Genomic DNA, 16,667 nt, shown 5'->3' on the forward strand with positions numbered 1-16,667 from the left:
AAGGAATGAAAGAAAGTTTTAAGAGAACAAAAACTGGGGGATAGGAAGAGGATGAGAGGATCTGCCCAGACCAAGATCAATACTCTCACCACCACTGGGAGTTGCGGGGTGCTGGGTGTGGGGGGAGGGATGATGGAGACAATGATGGTGAGAACTTCAAGAAAATTCTGCAAAAGATGCTCTGTAATTTGGCCTTCTAGAGAACTTTCCAGGCTTATATAAATGAGCATATCAATGACATACAGGAGAGGTGGAAGGCTGGAAAGCCCTTTCCTGATAACATTCGGGATTGTAAAAAGCTATCCAAGGATTTGTGCAGGCAAATAATGACCACCTTAATTAGGGGAGGGCAAACACAGATTAAATTTTAGTAAAACAGGAATATAATATTTCATAGTTAGAACCATACAGAATGACTTATGCCTACTGATATAATAGAAAAAATAACAATACTTGACAACACTGGTGATAAATTATGGCATTTTTGCATAAGGAACTATCATACAGCTGATAAAAATCTATACTAATTTGTATAATAAATTATAAAATTATCATCATATAAGATTATACATACACATAAACCTATAATCCTAGCAGAACCTACATTCCGTGAAGGCAAGGCTTTTCCCTCTATTTTCCAACTTATACAGTACCTGGCACACAGGAGTTTAATAAATATCTGTGGAATAAATATAAAACCAATTTTGAGGAAAAGGGAGAAATGTAAGAAAAATATTCAAAAATGACACATCAGCCTTGTCTTTTAGTCATGGAACTTTAGTGGGTTATTTTGGTTTCTATTTTTCCCCGTCTATTGTCACTTGAGTATATACTACCTCTATAATGGGGAGGCGGGGGGATATTAGGAGGTACTTCCCTTTAAATGCATTAAGAATTCCCTACATTTTCAAAAGATCTTTGGTATGCTCTAGAGTAGACTTAACTAAAAAATTAAATAAAGGAAGCAGGTTTAAGTTATCTTGCGTGGATAGGAAGTGGAAAAAGCACACTAAGGCTTTGTCTCCCTGTAGTTTAGTCAAAATACAAAACTAAACTTCCTCAAAGAACTTTCAACGTACTGATATTAGAACTCCTAAAACTTGTTTTTTTACAAACTTTCCAATCGCAGTAACATGTTCTAAAAGCAAAGTAAGTATTGATCTAACATATCCTGGTTGTACCCAAATACATGAGGCAGTGAATGAACTTTCTATGTAACTCTCTAAACTAAGACTGAAAGTGAAAGAAATAACAAGCTTTGCAATGTATCACTCATTAAGCTTCTGTTCACAGTGATCAAACACATCAATAATCAATTTCCAGGACTTAGCTGTAACTAATGTTGGCATTTGCGAGCCAAACAATCTAATTAATTTTCTCTTACGGAGAATTAAAAAAAAAAAAAATACATGCTCAAGCAGGAATGCAAGGGTTGTACATACAAACTTAAGATCAAAGTGTTAGTTCAGAAACTGATGATGTCACACTACATGTGCAGTAATGCAAAGTACTGAAAACAATTTGTAACTATAAAAACAACATATAACTATTGTAACTAAAATTTCAAAATTATAGTAAATACAAATAACAATTGTGATTACAATATACAAAGAGTATTTGTTGTTTTTTTCATTTTAAAACTTTAAATTTTCCAATGGGAAACACTTTTCTATGCAATAAAACAGGCAAACTGTAACACCATATAGTATAAAAAACCAAAAATCAAATGTGCAGAAATTAACTATTACAATCCCTTATCTCTGGATGAAGGGATTGAGTGTAGCTTATTTTTATTTCCTTTTTTCCCTCTAATTTTCTAATTTTTATTTTAAAATTTTCTTAAAAATGTTTCCACTAAGGTGGAAATAAATGAATTTATAACTCAGGGAAATGAGTCAAAATCAAATTAGCAAGTAGCTCTAAACAATGACTATCAAAAGTCCATTCTACAAAAGGAAAGTAGGCTCCTATGGACATTTAGGATTTGAAAAGCATTATCATGGCATCTCAAATATTTTACAACATTATTAAATATAGTTAGCTGTATTCTCACTAATATTTTCACCCTTATTAATTGTACAGGAACAGTGAGTTCGAAATTAACTATTTAGGAAAAGCTGAATGAAAATAAACAGTTGAACTATAAAGAGTATCTTTTTACAAGCAAAAGATACCAAAAATAAATTTAACTTATTTGTCAGTAACATTGAAAGATAAATATGGGCCCTAAATTGGTTAACAAGTTTAAGGAACCACAATGGCCAGAAATTTGTAAAGAATATAAATAAAGCAGCAAGTTGACACATTCAATATACATTCAAACATGTTTAATTTATCTCAAATATAAAAGAGTCAAAAATATTTACAAAATATCTCAAGACATTCTCTTGGCAACAACTAAAGTACTGAAACGAAAGGACCACAAGAAATATTATTTCTGATACAGACATGCTAGTAAATAACAAAACACAAGGTAAAAATTTAAAGGACTAAATGCCAATTTTCATAATAATCAGGTATTAAAATCACCAAAAACCAAAAAGGAAAAAACTTCAGAAGAACACAAAATTTCGTGTTCAGTAATAGCAAAACAATTATGGTTGTAAAGAGTGCTAATGAAAGAAACCACAAAAAGGAAGTTGCTAAGATATTTTTTAAAGTAGTAAATTTAATTTACTGCAGCATCAGTTCTTTTACAGCATTATTTTAACAAAATAGTCTAGGTCGGAGGTGGTCAACAGAAATAGAATGTGATCTATACATGCAATTTAAAAATTTTAAGTAGCCGCATTTTTAAAAGTAAAAAAAAAAAAAAAAAAAAAAAAAATTAGTGATATATTTACCCAATATATCCAAACATTGTCTTTTCAACATGCAACCAATTTTTTATTTTAATATTTTAACTGTTTTTATACTGTCTTTAAAACCCAGTATGTATTTTACACATAGCATATCTCAATTTGAATGCTCCATTTTTATCAGAAAAATGTAGAAAACAAACACTGAATTTTATACTAAGACTAATAGAAGTTTCCTGTACTTATTAGGAATGATTTCAAATGTGGGTGAAAGGAAGAAAAATCTCCTGTATTACTTCAATCTTTTCCTACAATGATAAAGTCAGGGCAGTTGATATTACCTACTTCTTTTCCCCAAAATTTAAAAAGCCTTATTCCCCAAACAGCAGCAGAAAGAATGTAAAAGGACAGTAAATTAAGAGGAACTAAGACATTGGCTACTCTGAACAGATTTTACTCTCAACACTTGTGACAACAAATGCATGTCCAGTTTTCGATTCTCTGGACACCGACTGCGTGTCCTATATAATTCATTTCCAACACTAACAACCTGGAGTAAGCACAAAACCCACAGTTTGAGGCTCAATCCCACAAGATTGCCCCAATTTCATTATATCCCACTAGAGCTGCCACCTATACTTCTGACAGGCTATAAATCAAGGGTTCCCATGATCCCCACCCTCACCACCCCAATCTCAGGTTTGATAATTGTAGAGTGGTTCACAGAACTCAGAAACAGCAGAATGAAGAGATGCACAGGGCAAAGTATGGAAGCAGACCCTGAACTGCCATGCCCTCTCAAGTGCATCACCCTCCCAGCACTTGGCTGTGTTCACCAACCTAGAAGCTCTTTGAGCTCTTTTGCTTAGGTTTTTTTATGGAGATTTCATTAGCAAGGTATGTCTGATTAAATCATTAGCCATTAGTGACTGACTCAATCTCTAGCTCCTATTTCCCTCTCTGGAGGCAGGGATGGGAGTATGACTAAAGTTCCAACCCTCGTGACCAGTCCCTAAACTGAAGCTATCTGATCACAAAAGGAATATTTTGAAAAACTTCCTATATTTTAGGGTGAGCTCTTGGTGTGCCCCTTAGATTACCCCTTGTATAATACGGTATAGAACTGTCTGACTTCAAAGAACCATTTTAGTCTGAAGACCATCCAGGAATCCAGGCCTATGAGATGATACGCTTATTATTAGACTGCTGTTCCGTACAGAGACAAATAATATCAACAGATACACTTTAGGAGTTCTACAAGATTGTTAATACAAAGTCTTGGTACTTCCAGAAGAAAACTCATTTATCTGGAAATCTTACTGCTAACGTCTTATTTAACATTCCACAGGATTTCAAGACATAATTATGAAATTTAAGATTTCTATTTGGATCTCATTAAAAAAAAGCCAAATCCTTCTCAATAGCATACATAGTATATGTCAAAGTAAATAGTAAAAAGAAGGAAAAAGAAGTAACAGTATTTTTTAAAATCAAGGGGGAAAAGTCAGTTTATACTGTCAGTATCAAAAACTAAGCTAACAGCCCTCATTTGTGTGGATCAGTTGGAGCATCACCCAGTACACCAAAATGTTGGGTGTTTGATTCCCAGTCAGGGAACATACCTAGGTTGTGTGTCCCATCCCCGGTCAGGGCACCTATGAGAGGTAACCAACTGATGTTTCTGTCTCTGTCTCTCTCTCCCCCTCCCTTTCTCTCTAAAATCAATGAACATTTAAAAAACAAAACAAAACAAAATTAAGCTAACAAACTATAACCTCCATCTCCAAAGTAATTAAAATTATATCCTGTGGAAATTATACAATAACAATTAACATGTCAATCTGTTCACTGGTACTCCAATATCCTTAATTCTGCTTTCCAGGTGAGTAAAAAAGTAGCATTGGTTCCTAGAAATTTTAGGAATTTAGAGATCCAATTAATTTGCATTGTAAAACTTGAAAATGAACAATCATCTTTATATATTAGATGTCATCTAAGGTCCACTGACAAAAATCCTACTAACACTACAGTCATTCAATTTGTCTCTATTAGATGGAAATTTGATACCCATAGACCACTAGAAATATTATTCCTTCTCCTTAAATACTTAAGTCTAAACAGAACATTCTCTACAATAACCAATATAAATAGCATCTAAAAACTCTGCACACACCAAGAAGTTAATAAAACAAACTTGCTGTCTTACTTCTTACAGAATCTACGTATGTACACTGGCTAAAATGCCATTTAGGTAAAGATATGCCCTCATATTTCATGAAGTGCAAGTATAAAAGGCATAATATGCTCAGTGACAAATTATAATTAGAGAGAGCAAAAGGATTTAGAATTCCTCTAGAATTCAAACTCTTCTTCCTGGTTTAATAAAATCTTCTGCAACGGAAAGAAAAAGGACTTAGATAGGCCTTGTGATCTTAAACAAGTTTTTAGGCCTGAGTTAGTTTCCTTAAATATAAAATTGACAAAATAATTGCCTTGCACTGTTTTAATATTTACAAACATGCTGTGGTCAAAGAATTGTGCCTATCACAAATAAAGGGGTCTTATTAGGTAAGTGTTAGTCATTATTAATAGCTTTCCAAGTTAATTAGCAATAGGAACACTGCAAAAAGACAGGGCTTGAAGAAAATATATGCAGTGTTTAGGCTTTTTGTTGTACAAAAGTCCATTTGAACCATACTCTAGAAATAAAGTATGATATTCTGAACCTTTCTTGTAATGGAATTACAAGAGATCTGGTAGTTTTCTCAAGTGAAAAATGATGGTCATTTCAGAGAGGTGCTCCACTTGTAAAGTATGCATCCCCATACCAATATGCAAATGTAGCATAAATACCAGAGATTATAGGAGAGAAGCAAACTTTAAAAATCAGCACACTGCACCCAATGCTTAAGTGAGTATTCTATAAACTAGTTGATAAATGGTATGAAGTGTGAAACCTTCTTTGGATTGAATTTACCCACAAAGGATAAGATAACCAAACACTACATTTCAATGCTTCAACTTTTAAAGATCTTTCCTTTATCACCAATCCACCTTATCCTTGATCACGTCTTCTAATTTAATCTTTCTTGCTCTATGTTCATTCAAACTTATCTAAAGAAATTACCTACGCCTGCTGTCCCTACTTCTTAATCGTCCTCAGCTATTCCTTAAATCTACTGCAATTTTCCCATTCTTTGAAACCGTAAGATCACCAAATATTTGGAGATGTGACATAATGTTAATCTTTGTCAATTCTGCATTTATATGTGTTTGTGATAACATTCTCTGTACATCTTTTCCAAAAATGGAAAGGCTATTTTTTTATTACTAATACATGATACATGTTTTAAATGTGTAACTTGAGTTATAAAAGTACTACACTGTATGTTCTTTATGGTATGTGAATTATATCTCAATAAATAAAGCTATTTAAAAACACACACAACTCATGTCAAGATCTAATACTGATGACAACAGAACTACAAGGATGGAAATGTTCTGTATCTGTTCCATCTAATGTGGTAGCCACATGTGGCTTTTGAACACTTGAAATGTGACTAGTGCAACTAAAGGACTGAGTTTTTAAATTGTGTTTCAAAAATAAATTTCATTTTAATTTAAATTTAAAAAGCCACAAGAGGCTAGTGAACAGTGCACAAATTTAAGATACTACCAGTTAATTGTATCTATTTATGTACTGTTCCCTTACTCAACCTAGTTCAGAAATCTAGGCTGTTACCAGTGACTTACATCTACTTAGGTGCTTCTTTCTTACGCAATCTTCCCCTTCTGTTAGGTAATCCTAAATTCTGTTGATAATGATTTAATAGGCAAAAGTAATATACAATTCCAATAACCTAATCTCTACACTTCTTTTGTATTCCTTCAAAAATTCATTCTCAACAATTATTATCATGCAAATTGTACTTCTCTGCTATATTCTTTTCTTGACATTTTATTCCCTTAATATTGCCATTCTTACTAGTGTTCTACTTAGTCTGACCCCTGGGCTCTTTTTTCCTTTGTCTATCCATTCCTTATTCCTATTTTTGCCCTAGGACCATTATTCCCCCACTCTCTTCTATTTCTTTCTCTTTATATACACACACACACACACACACACACACATATCTCCTCTTTTTAGATGATTTCACTTACTTTCATTATTTCAGCTATGACTAATATAGACATTTGGGAACCATAAGTCTCTACCTTTCTCTACTCAAACCTATTCTTTAATGTTCAGTAATATAACCAACTGACAACTGAACTTCCTGAAGGTTTCACAAGTACCTCAAACTCTGTATCTTGAAAAAACAAAACCTCTATTTTTTCTTATTCCCTCTCCCAACTGATAGCACCATCATCTAGCCCCACCCTTCTACCCATTATTCATTTTTCCTCCAAATTAAATTAATCACTAAACCCTGAATATTGTATCTCATAAACATTGAAAGATGCCACTCCTATATTAATGCCCTTGTTCAGGCCCTAGAAATCTCATAATCATACACTAACTAAACTCTATGCATTCATTGTACTCTTTAAATCCATTCTCCACAATTACTACTATGCAAATTAACCTATTTATTTATTTATTTAAAGATTTTGTTTTTAGAGAGAAGAGAAGGGAGAGAGAAAGGGTAGGAGAGAAACATTAATGTGTAGTTGCTTCTCGCATGCCCCCAACTGGGGATTTGGCCAGCAACCAATGCATGTGCCTCAACTGGGAATCAGCCAGGCAGGCACTCAGTCCACTGAGCCACACCAGCCAGGGCCAATTTACTTCTTTGCTTACAAGTCTTCAGCTACTTCCCACTACCTATATAGCTGAGTATTTGTGTGGGAGAGATGTGTGGAGAGTTCAAAGATCATGTAAAAATGATGATAATGCCTCAGAACTACTCAGCCTGTAAAAAAGATGATCTGCTGTACTTCCCAAATTTACCTTAATCTGCAATGACCTATCAGTCCAAGTAATGAGAGTATCTACATAGAGATGAATATATCAGGTTAAGCTCAAAAATCATTAGCCATGAAGATAATCTTGTCATTATCCTAAGCAACCTATTTACCCCTATATACTAATAGAGAAAATGTGCACATTAACAATGACTTGATTCACTAACCAACTTCATCTCTGTTTGGTGTGCGCATGTGTATGTTTGATTAACAGAAGACCATCTACCACGTACATACTGACCACCCCCTCCCCCCCCAAAAAAATCATCTGTCTCTGAGAAGCTGAACCTTGGCTGCATGAAAGACATCTACAGAAATAGTCAGTGCAGTTTTTCTTAACTGACCTGGATATGATGATATACCAATTAGATTTCCAAACACTTGTTCTTAAATTATTCAGAAATTTCTTAAAAATTCTTAAGCTTCTTCTCTGAGGAAACACCCCAGAGGCCCCAAGGCCCTGGAATGGGAAGCCCCAGCTGCTTCCACAGAGGATTTGGTGGCAGCATCTGGGCCAAGGTCTCGGTGGGGGCCTGGAGGCCAGAGCTCCTGGAGGCAAAACAGAGAACAAGTGAATCCCCTTCACCAAGCTGGGCTGCCCCAAGGAGGACATGAAGATCATGTCCCTGGTGGTGATAGTATCTTCTCCCCACCCACCAAGGAATCTGAGATAACTGACTTTTGCTGGAGGCATCCCTCAAAGACAAGGTTTTAAAGACGGCCATGCAAAAAGCAGACCTGCGCTAGCCAGAGGACATGATTCAAGGCATTTATCACCATTGGGGATTACAATGGACTGTAGTCTGGGTTTTAAGTGCTCCAAGGAGATAGCCACTGCCATCACAGAGACCATCATCTTGGCCAAACTCTCAATTGTCCTTGTGAGTGAGGCTACTGGGGAAACAAGATCTACAAGCCCCACACCATCCACTGCAAGAAGACCAACCTCTGTGACTCTGTGCTGGTACGCCTCATCCCTGCCCCCAGGGGCAATGGCTTTGAAGGTGTCTCCAAGACCTACAGTTATTTCACCCCTGACCTTTGGAAAGAGACCATGTTCACTAAGTCTCCCCATCAGGAATTCACTCATTGTAAAGACCCAGACTAGAATTTATGTGCAGAGGACTCAGGCTCCAGCTGTAGCCACCACATAATTTCACAAAAGAAAAATAAAGTCAATTAAGCCTGTTAAAAAAAAAGAATTCTTAAATTCCTGGGAAAAATATTTGCTTGTGATGAAAACATCTTCTTATCTGAGGATTCTTTCCTAAATCATTAAGTACACTCATTTAGCATAGCACATTTACTGTAATACATTAATCTTGTAATGCCAAGATTCCAATCAGGACGTCAAAAAGTAAATTCTATATGAAACTCCATCTGAAAAATCTAAATATAAATTAAGGTGGAGATGTTATATGATCAATTACAGCAACCAAAAACCAAGCAAATTACTGAGTTTTCCTATTATGTAGATTATACCAATAACCAATCTTTTTTAAAACAACCTACAAAATTGTTTGCCACCTGTCAAAGGCACAGTCCTTATACCAATAAAACACTCTTAAAAAAGAGCTTCTGGTAATTTCTCTTCTGTCTGAAAAGCTATCTCCCTATTATCTTAAGATGTGATAAAATTCCTAAGCAGACAAAGAAAAAAGCTTCTAACACTCACCTTTAATTACGACATCTTAAATATTCAATCAATTTGTAACATGTGACAACTTATGGCCTTCAAAATGGATTTTCTTAAAGCACCAATCATCCTTTCCTTATATTGTATATAACACCATAGTTTTCAAGTCACCTCCATATAGTATTTCAGTTGATCCTCAACAACCCTGTTAAGTCAGTAAGACATATTACTAATAAGTCAGCATTACAGATTAAGTCCTTACTCAGGGTTAGGTAATTGGGTAACCTCGAACCCACGTGTTCTACCTTGGAGCTCTTTTCCATTATAAAGTACGATTATACCATACTGAACTGTCCCAATACAAAATTAAGAGAATCTGCTGTGGACCAAAGAAAGGCAAGGAATGTGGATGAAACAACCCTGAGTTCTACAATTACTTATTAAAGTATACTGAGCCCTGGCCAGATACCTCAGTTAGTTAGAGCAGTATCCCCAATACGCCAAGGTTATGGGTTCGTTCTCCAGTCAGGGCACATACAAGAAGCAACCAATGAATGCATAAATAAGTGCAATAACAAATCGATGTTTCTCTCTCTTCCTCTAAATATCAATAAAATTTTAAAAAATAAAGTATATTGAGTACCTACATATATCTTCAGAGAGCTCAAAAATTAGTGCAGTAGACAAAAAAATGTAAATGATTTCAAATCAACTTGAAGAATATTATAAGAATGACCTCAAAAGGAAAAAGATTTTATCAAATTCTGGAAACTAGTAATTCAGAAAGACTGACATTTGGGAAAGTGGCAGGTTGTGAAATTAGAAAGGCAGAAAACAGGTAAAGGAATTTGAAGGCAATGATGACACCATGTTCAACTCCAAACCTCCTCCTGTAAGACGGTAGCAACAAGAGTTTCACTACATGATTTTTCAAGCATGAATGTAAACAAATCAAACAGAATTTTCATAGATACCTCAAAAAGACAGCCTAAAAGAAATGCTGTATCATCATAGTTCATATTTATGTCCCAGGCCCTGTCTTAAATGATTGATATATATACACATATGCATATATATAAATTCATTTAACCATCACAAATCTATAAAACAGATACTTATTACATCATATTTACAGATCAAAAAACTAGCACAGATGTTGCCCATGGTGACACAAATATTAGCTGAACCAGGCAGTTGAATTCTTAATTACTATGTTTTACTGCAGAAAAATAGTGCCCTAATCTAAATTCAAAATTCAAATCTAAATTCAGGTTGTGCTAAGTCCTACCCATTCCTGAAGACTAGATTGGTCCTATGTTAAAGAAAGGGGGAGGGGGCACAAACAAAATGCAAGATGCTAAAAATAAATACAAAAAAACTAGTACAGTAAAACTTAATAACTAATTATTATTAACATTCTCAGAAATTGTTATTTGAGCATAACCACTCCAGCTGCTCTTACAGCTTTATCTAAAAAACTTAAAAACTACCAGAAAACCCCAGTAACAGATATAGGATGATTTCTGAAAATGAGGGCCCAGTTTTAGTTGAATGTTTCCCTAGGGTTTAACTAGAATGATTTTCAAATCACCACAGTCTTGCACTAAAATCTGAATGTCAAGAAACAAACTCAGTCACCAGGCAACAATAGATTCCCAATATATATAAACCCCTAAAACTAAGCAAGAACTAACTACACATCATTAAAAATCAAGCTAAATGTAATTCTCAATTCCTATACCACAGAAGTTACTTCTTGCAGCAATAAATCTACATATATTTTAAATTAAATCTTACCTAACCAAAATCATTCTGTCCTTACTTCTACTGCACCCTGTTTAGAAGTGACAAGAGATTACTTCAAAAAAGTCACCAATCATTCTTTGATATACATAGCAGCCACCCTTGAGTTATCTCAATTTGCCCATACTCAACAAGGGACTCAGAATTAGAAACAAACCAACCAACAAATAAAAACTCCAAAAACTGTTCCCTGAAATCTAGTACTCGGGACTGCAAATTCTCTCCTAAAAAAAAAAAAAAAACAAGGAATAGGGCACAAATTTTAAAAGTAAACATAAAAACAATCCTCAACATACAAATGGAAAGCTTTAGTTCTATCAGTTATTTTAAGAACTACAGCAAAGAAATGTTATGGTTTCTTAGTCGCAGAACCACATCCCACTTCTGAAGCACAGCTAAACTTTTTATGAAACATTAATATCATATGCTTACATTGGACATGAGCCTTAACTTACTAAAAGCCAGAGAAAAGCAAGCACTAAGTATATTGAAGCTTCAACAAAATTTATGATTTGACCTCTCCTGTCAGGTGGATTTGGAGACAATCTCATCAATACATAAAGTGTACATATCAGGTGTACTTTGTTTTTAGAAGCAACGTGGGGAGAAAAGTGCTTAAAGTAAGTAAATCAATCTTAAATCTATCTATATCTTAGTTTTCTTAAAGCCAATCAATCATGCTGTTTCTTAAAAATAAGATCCCTTCCTAGAATAGCAATGTAAACTCTGCGAAGTCCAGCCTAACATTTTCTTACCAAGGCACATCATTTACCTAATAAAACCAGGTAAAGAAATTTGCATATTAAAAGGTCTCAGTTATCACTTATGATCCTGTGGTATCCAAAGTATTACCTTTGTATTACTTAAAAAATTGATACTTGTTTTAGTAAATAGCTATGCATACTGTGACTCTAAGCTTGATAGAAACAAGTTTTATTCCATACTTACCCATTCTCCAACCCAAAGAGCCTATTTCTCCAGCTGAAGTGATAAAATCAATAACCACATCAGAAGTCAAAAATCTGACAACTTCCACACCAAAACAGAATTGCTTCAGTTGACATTTACTAATCAGCCATGTACTAATTACAAAATATTATAACATTTTCCAAATTATTAGGTCCTAACCAATTTAATTTGTGTTGTTTACCAACCTAAGCAAGTCATTTACCTGCTCTATGACTTCAGGTTCTTTATTTATTAAATAAGTGGGCAGAATAACTTAAGATTTCTTCTGGTTTTAATACACTAAAATTTTTAACTCAACAAATGAACACAGTATTTCTCCTGTCTTCCTGCAGAAAAATATGTACATTAGAAGTCTAGATCTAGTGAAAAGAGCTTTCCTCTCTTCCCAATACTTTAGTAATCCCCTGGCTTGTTCTTTAATTTGGATTCCTCCTGCGAACCAACCTCCCCCGCTTCAAAAAAAAAGCCCTCAAACACTAACCTACTGAATAGTTTATTAGGCAGATGTCCTGGTCGAAAAACCCAAAACACTGCCCACCTACCACTATAAAGGATCCTGGGGCCAGAATAAATACATTAAAAAAAAGAAAAAGAAAAATTATAGAAGTTGAGTTAAATGGTATTTGGAAGTTTCTAAACCAGGGTACCATTCAATGAGCTAGAGGTTCTGCAGCCAAATCCTGATATTCGTTAGTCTGACCATGTCCATGCCTAGACAGAGAGCAAAAATCCAAAAAGTCTCATGAAAAACTGAGATTCTTAAGACAGCATTCTTATTGTGACATTACACAAGCTGAGTTTTTTCCACTGTAGCATTTTCCAAGATAATAAACTATCAGAAAATCCTAGATGATAAAGAAAAACAAATACATAGAAGTCTTCAAAGTTAAATAATGGAAACTACCAAAATTAATCCACAAAGTGCTCAACATTTACTTGGGTCCAATCTTAAGAGGGTTACCTAACCAATTAATGGGAAAAAAATTGTTAAAAAGCACCTATTCAAATATGAAACTCTAACAGAAGAATAAAATCTGGGATCAGTAGCAATAAGCACCCTGAGTACAAAAAAGAAATAGGTGTATGCCTGTAAACAAAATTTTGCCTGTAATCTAAAAGAAATCAGACCTAAGTTCTTGAGTAAGACTGACCAACAGAAATAAAATTATAGTTTAACAAGTTAAAAAAAAAAATCTGGCACCTTTCCAACTCTAAACTCCTAAAAAATTGAGTAGTTATTTCACAATGCCTTATAATTTCTATATCATTAACAGTAAAATCTAAGAAATCATGTTCTAAAGAACTTGTCAGTTTTTAAGTTTACTTCTTTCCACATGTTGAGTTAATTTCTCTTCACAGTTGATATAGCCTTGGTCATTTGGAAAGTGACATTCAAAGGAATAAGTATTATTAACATGGGTAAAACAAAATTCCTAGATCATTCAGTTACTTTCATATCCTGTTTCAGCTTGGTCCATTTTCTTGGCAAGAAGAATATAGATAATGGCATTCTTCATGTATAATACTGTTGACTTTTTCATTCAGTGTAACTCTGTTTCTTTCAATAACCTATGATCACTTCCTGGTGAGGAAATCAAGCTGTTACAGGTCAAGCAACAAGTAGACCAAACCCAGTTATTTAAACTCAGAATATATTTGTCAACCAGAATGATACACCATTATTTACATCATGAACATCTCCGGGAGAGGCTAAAAACAAGAACTGTGACTCCTACGGACTCTTGGCAAAGTTTGTCTTAAAAACCTTTTATAACAAAATTAAAACAATTAATAACACAATTCTCAAAGCACTTAAAGTCGGTTTTGTGTGGACTCGTACTTTTCACTGTATAGTGAACGGGCTGAAGACATATTATTGTAATTAACAAAGTCAGATCACTGCCAGCTACCATAAGGCTTAAGCATCATTAGGAGGTACAATATCAAATACTTAGTGTACCTTACTAATCCCAAGGCATTTAGCCAGAGAAGAAAGTCTTTTTTATAGTAGTTATTATTAAGCGCCTCTGCAACCACCAAGATACAGCCAAAGGAAGGTCATTCATGAACAGGGTAGCTCTTATTTAAAAAGAACAGCCTGTTCTCAGGGATGGAAATATGCATGTAACACACCAGCAGCTCATCTCTGCGGAGCCTCTGATGAGACTGAAACGTACAAGTCAATAAGACTAACCCGAAAACTTTCCCACTAATTCCAAGTTTCCTTCCATACACTGTAACAATAACAAGCAGGCAATGCATTTGTACCGACTATTTCCCTAGCAGCCAATCCCGCTATTAATAATTCCTGGTACCTGCGGCAAAATCTAGTTTCAGTCTCTTTCAAAAGCTGGCCTCATACTCAGAGCGAACAGTTAAAGAATGACAAGTAAAGGGTAAACTCGATAAACTGGCTTAACCGAACCACATTTGGGATTCAAACCACCGTAAAATAAAGAAGTAGGCGGGGCTATACCTGCAGTTCACACCAGGCGACTTCCACCGTGGTTTCAGTGTCCAGTCCTTTGTAGACGGTCTTAAAGGAGCCTCTGCCTATTTCGATGTCAAACTTGAGAAAGCGGCCGTCATTGGACATTCCCACAGCCTGGGTCTCCAGCTCTTCAATATCGTCCTGTTGCTGGCTCCGTTCCTCTTGCGATTCCTTGGCGCTGCCGCCACCGCTGCCGCTCCTCGCCGAGGGAGGCTCCTCTTTGCTCCCCACATGGTCCGGCTGGGAAACTTGGCGGTCTCTGCTGATACTGCTGGGGGCAGTCGTGGCCGCAGGGCCCGCGACGGCGGGTTCCGGAGGGGCAGCAACCGCGGCGGGAGGCTGCTGAGCTACCTGAGCAGCGGCGGTAGCGGTCAAGGTCTCCTCGCGGTGGGGCTCTGGTGGAGTACTCTGAGGACCCGCCGCAGCGACGCTGGGCTGGGGGAGAGAGAGTGGGAGGCCGGGCAATTCCAACGCAGTGGCGTTGGAGTCGCAGATGACGCTGCGACGGAAGAAGCGATGCTCGGTGGTGGTGGTGGTGGTGGTCGCGGCGGCCCCACGGCTGTCCTTGTCCATAGTGTGGCGGCGACGCCGATACTCCTCAGTCCGGCCGGTTCCGGCGTCGGTCCCCGCAGTGCCCAGCTTCTCCCCCACAGAGGAATCGGAGCTGGAGCCATTCTTGGGGGAAGGCGCCGGCGGCGAGAGGAACAGGGAGCTCGGAGTGCCGCTCGGTTTGTCCGCGGCGCCGCCGGACATGGTCGGTCCGTTGGAGCGAGGCGAGCCGGCTCGAGTTTGTGAATGATGAGAGGGTAAGGGGCCGACCCCAGGAGCGCCGAAGGTCGGCAGGTTCCGCTGCGCTTGCTCCTGTTCCCGGCGGGTTCGGCTCAAACCGGACGACTCCTCACTCAGCACTGAAAAGTCACCCCGAAGGCGAGGCGGGACACAGGGCCCAGCTGCGACGGCTGCTTCGGCACACAAGGTGGGCTCGTTGGCGGGCTATGGAGTAGCTGAGCCACCGGGGTTAGCGCCTCGCGACCCGCATCCATCCTGCGGCAAGCGGCGGCCGGGAGGGCTGTAGCAGCAGAGGCGCTGCAGTCATGAGGGGCAGGGCGAGGAGCCGGCACCGAGTGGAAGCGGATGCGGCGGATGCAGCGGCAGCTCCAGCGCCCCGCCGCCACCGCCGCCGCCGCTGCGCGGGCTGGGCGGGCTAGGCCGGGAGGGCGGCCGCAACACACGGCAGGGACTAGCACGGACTCCCGAGCTGTGGCAGCTCCGGGGCCAAAGAGAGTGGGAGGGGCCGAGAAGGCGAGGGAGGGACGGGCCCGGAGGCTCCCGGACAGTCAGTCGGTCGCCGCCTCCCAAACGCGCCCCCAGCTAGGGGGACCAGTCTCACAAGGCGTCCATCGCCCGGATGTGAAGGGTCGAAGTCTCTAAGCCTCGGTGCCTGAGGAGCGGGCCCCCCCTTCCCCGAGGCCTCCCCGCCCGCCCCGGGCCTGGCAAACCCCGGTCTCCTCCCGGGCCGGTGCCGGAGGCTGACAGAGGGAGGGAACGGTGGGGAGGGGAGGGCCGCTCACCGCGGGGCCCGAGCTCCGCTGCTTCTCTGGGCCGAAAGCAGAGAAGACCGAGAGGACTGGGTGAAGGGGGATAGGGAAAGGAAAGAGTAGTCACCCCAACAGGCGCCTTCTGTCACCGAAGACGGGGGTGCAGAGTGGTCCAGAAAGAAGAGCCGCGTCCGCCAGAGAAACTCGCCGCGCTAAATGGCGCCGGGAGTCTAAAGGCTCCACACAGCCCGCTCGGACCCCGCCCCCCACCGCCTGGGGCAGCCCCACCCCCACCCCCACCCCATCCCAGCCTCACTCTTAAGGCTCTCGCGCAGGCGTGCTAGTACCGAGGCTCCTGGGACTTGTAGTTTACTTATTTAAGGCATGAAAGAGGCCCAGGAGGAAGGAGCCTACGATTTCCATGATTCCTGGCGGCTGCTTTAACTTGGTGCCTCATGGAAGTTGTA

The 16,667-nt window shown here is 38.6% G+C and overlaps 1 protein-coding gene across 9 annotated transcripts in view; it reads right to left on the reverse strand.

The window, feature by feature from the left end:
* Window positions 1-16,434, reverse strand: part of WNK1 (WNK lysine deficient protein kinase 1) — a 139,953-nt gene extending 123,519 nt beyond the window's left edge. For 4 of the 9 annotated variants that reach the window (XM_090273815.1, XM_090273813.1, XM_090273816.1 and 1 more), the window contains exon 1: window positions 14,648-16,433. In XM_090273815.1, the coding sequence (XP_090129941.1) occupies window positions 14,648-15,415 (768 nt within the window). In that variant the 5' untranslated portion in view covers window positions 15,416-16,433. Of the gene's footprint in view, window positions 1-14,647 lie in introns of all 9 variants that reach the window. The other 5 variants (XM_090273820.1, XM_090273819.1, XM_090273817.1 and 2 more) reach the window with 2 other exon arrangements.
* Window positions 16,435-16,667: the final 233 nt, after the last annotated feature.

This window comes from Furipterus horrens, unplaced genomic scaffold (assembly GCF_987537825.1).
Source record: "Furipterus horrens unplaced genomic scaffold, mFurHor1.1.pri manual_scaffold_4, whole genome shotgun sequence".
NCBI lineage: Eukaryota > Metazoa > Chordata > Mammalia > Chiroptera > Furipteridae > Furipterus > Furipterus horrens.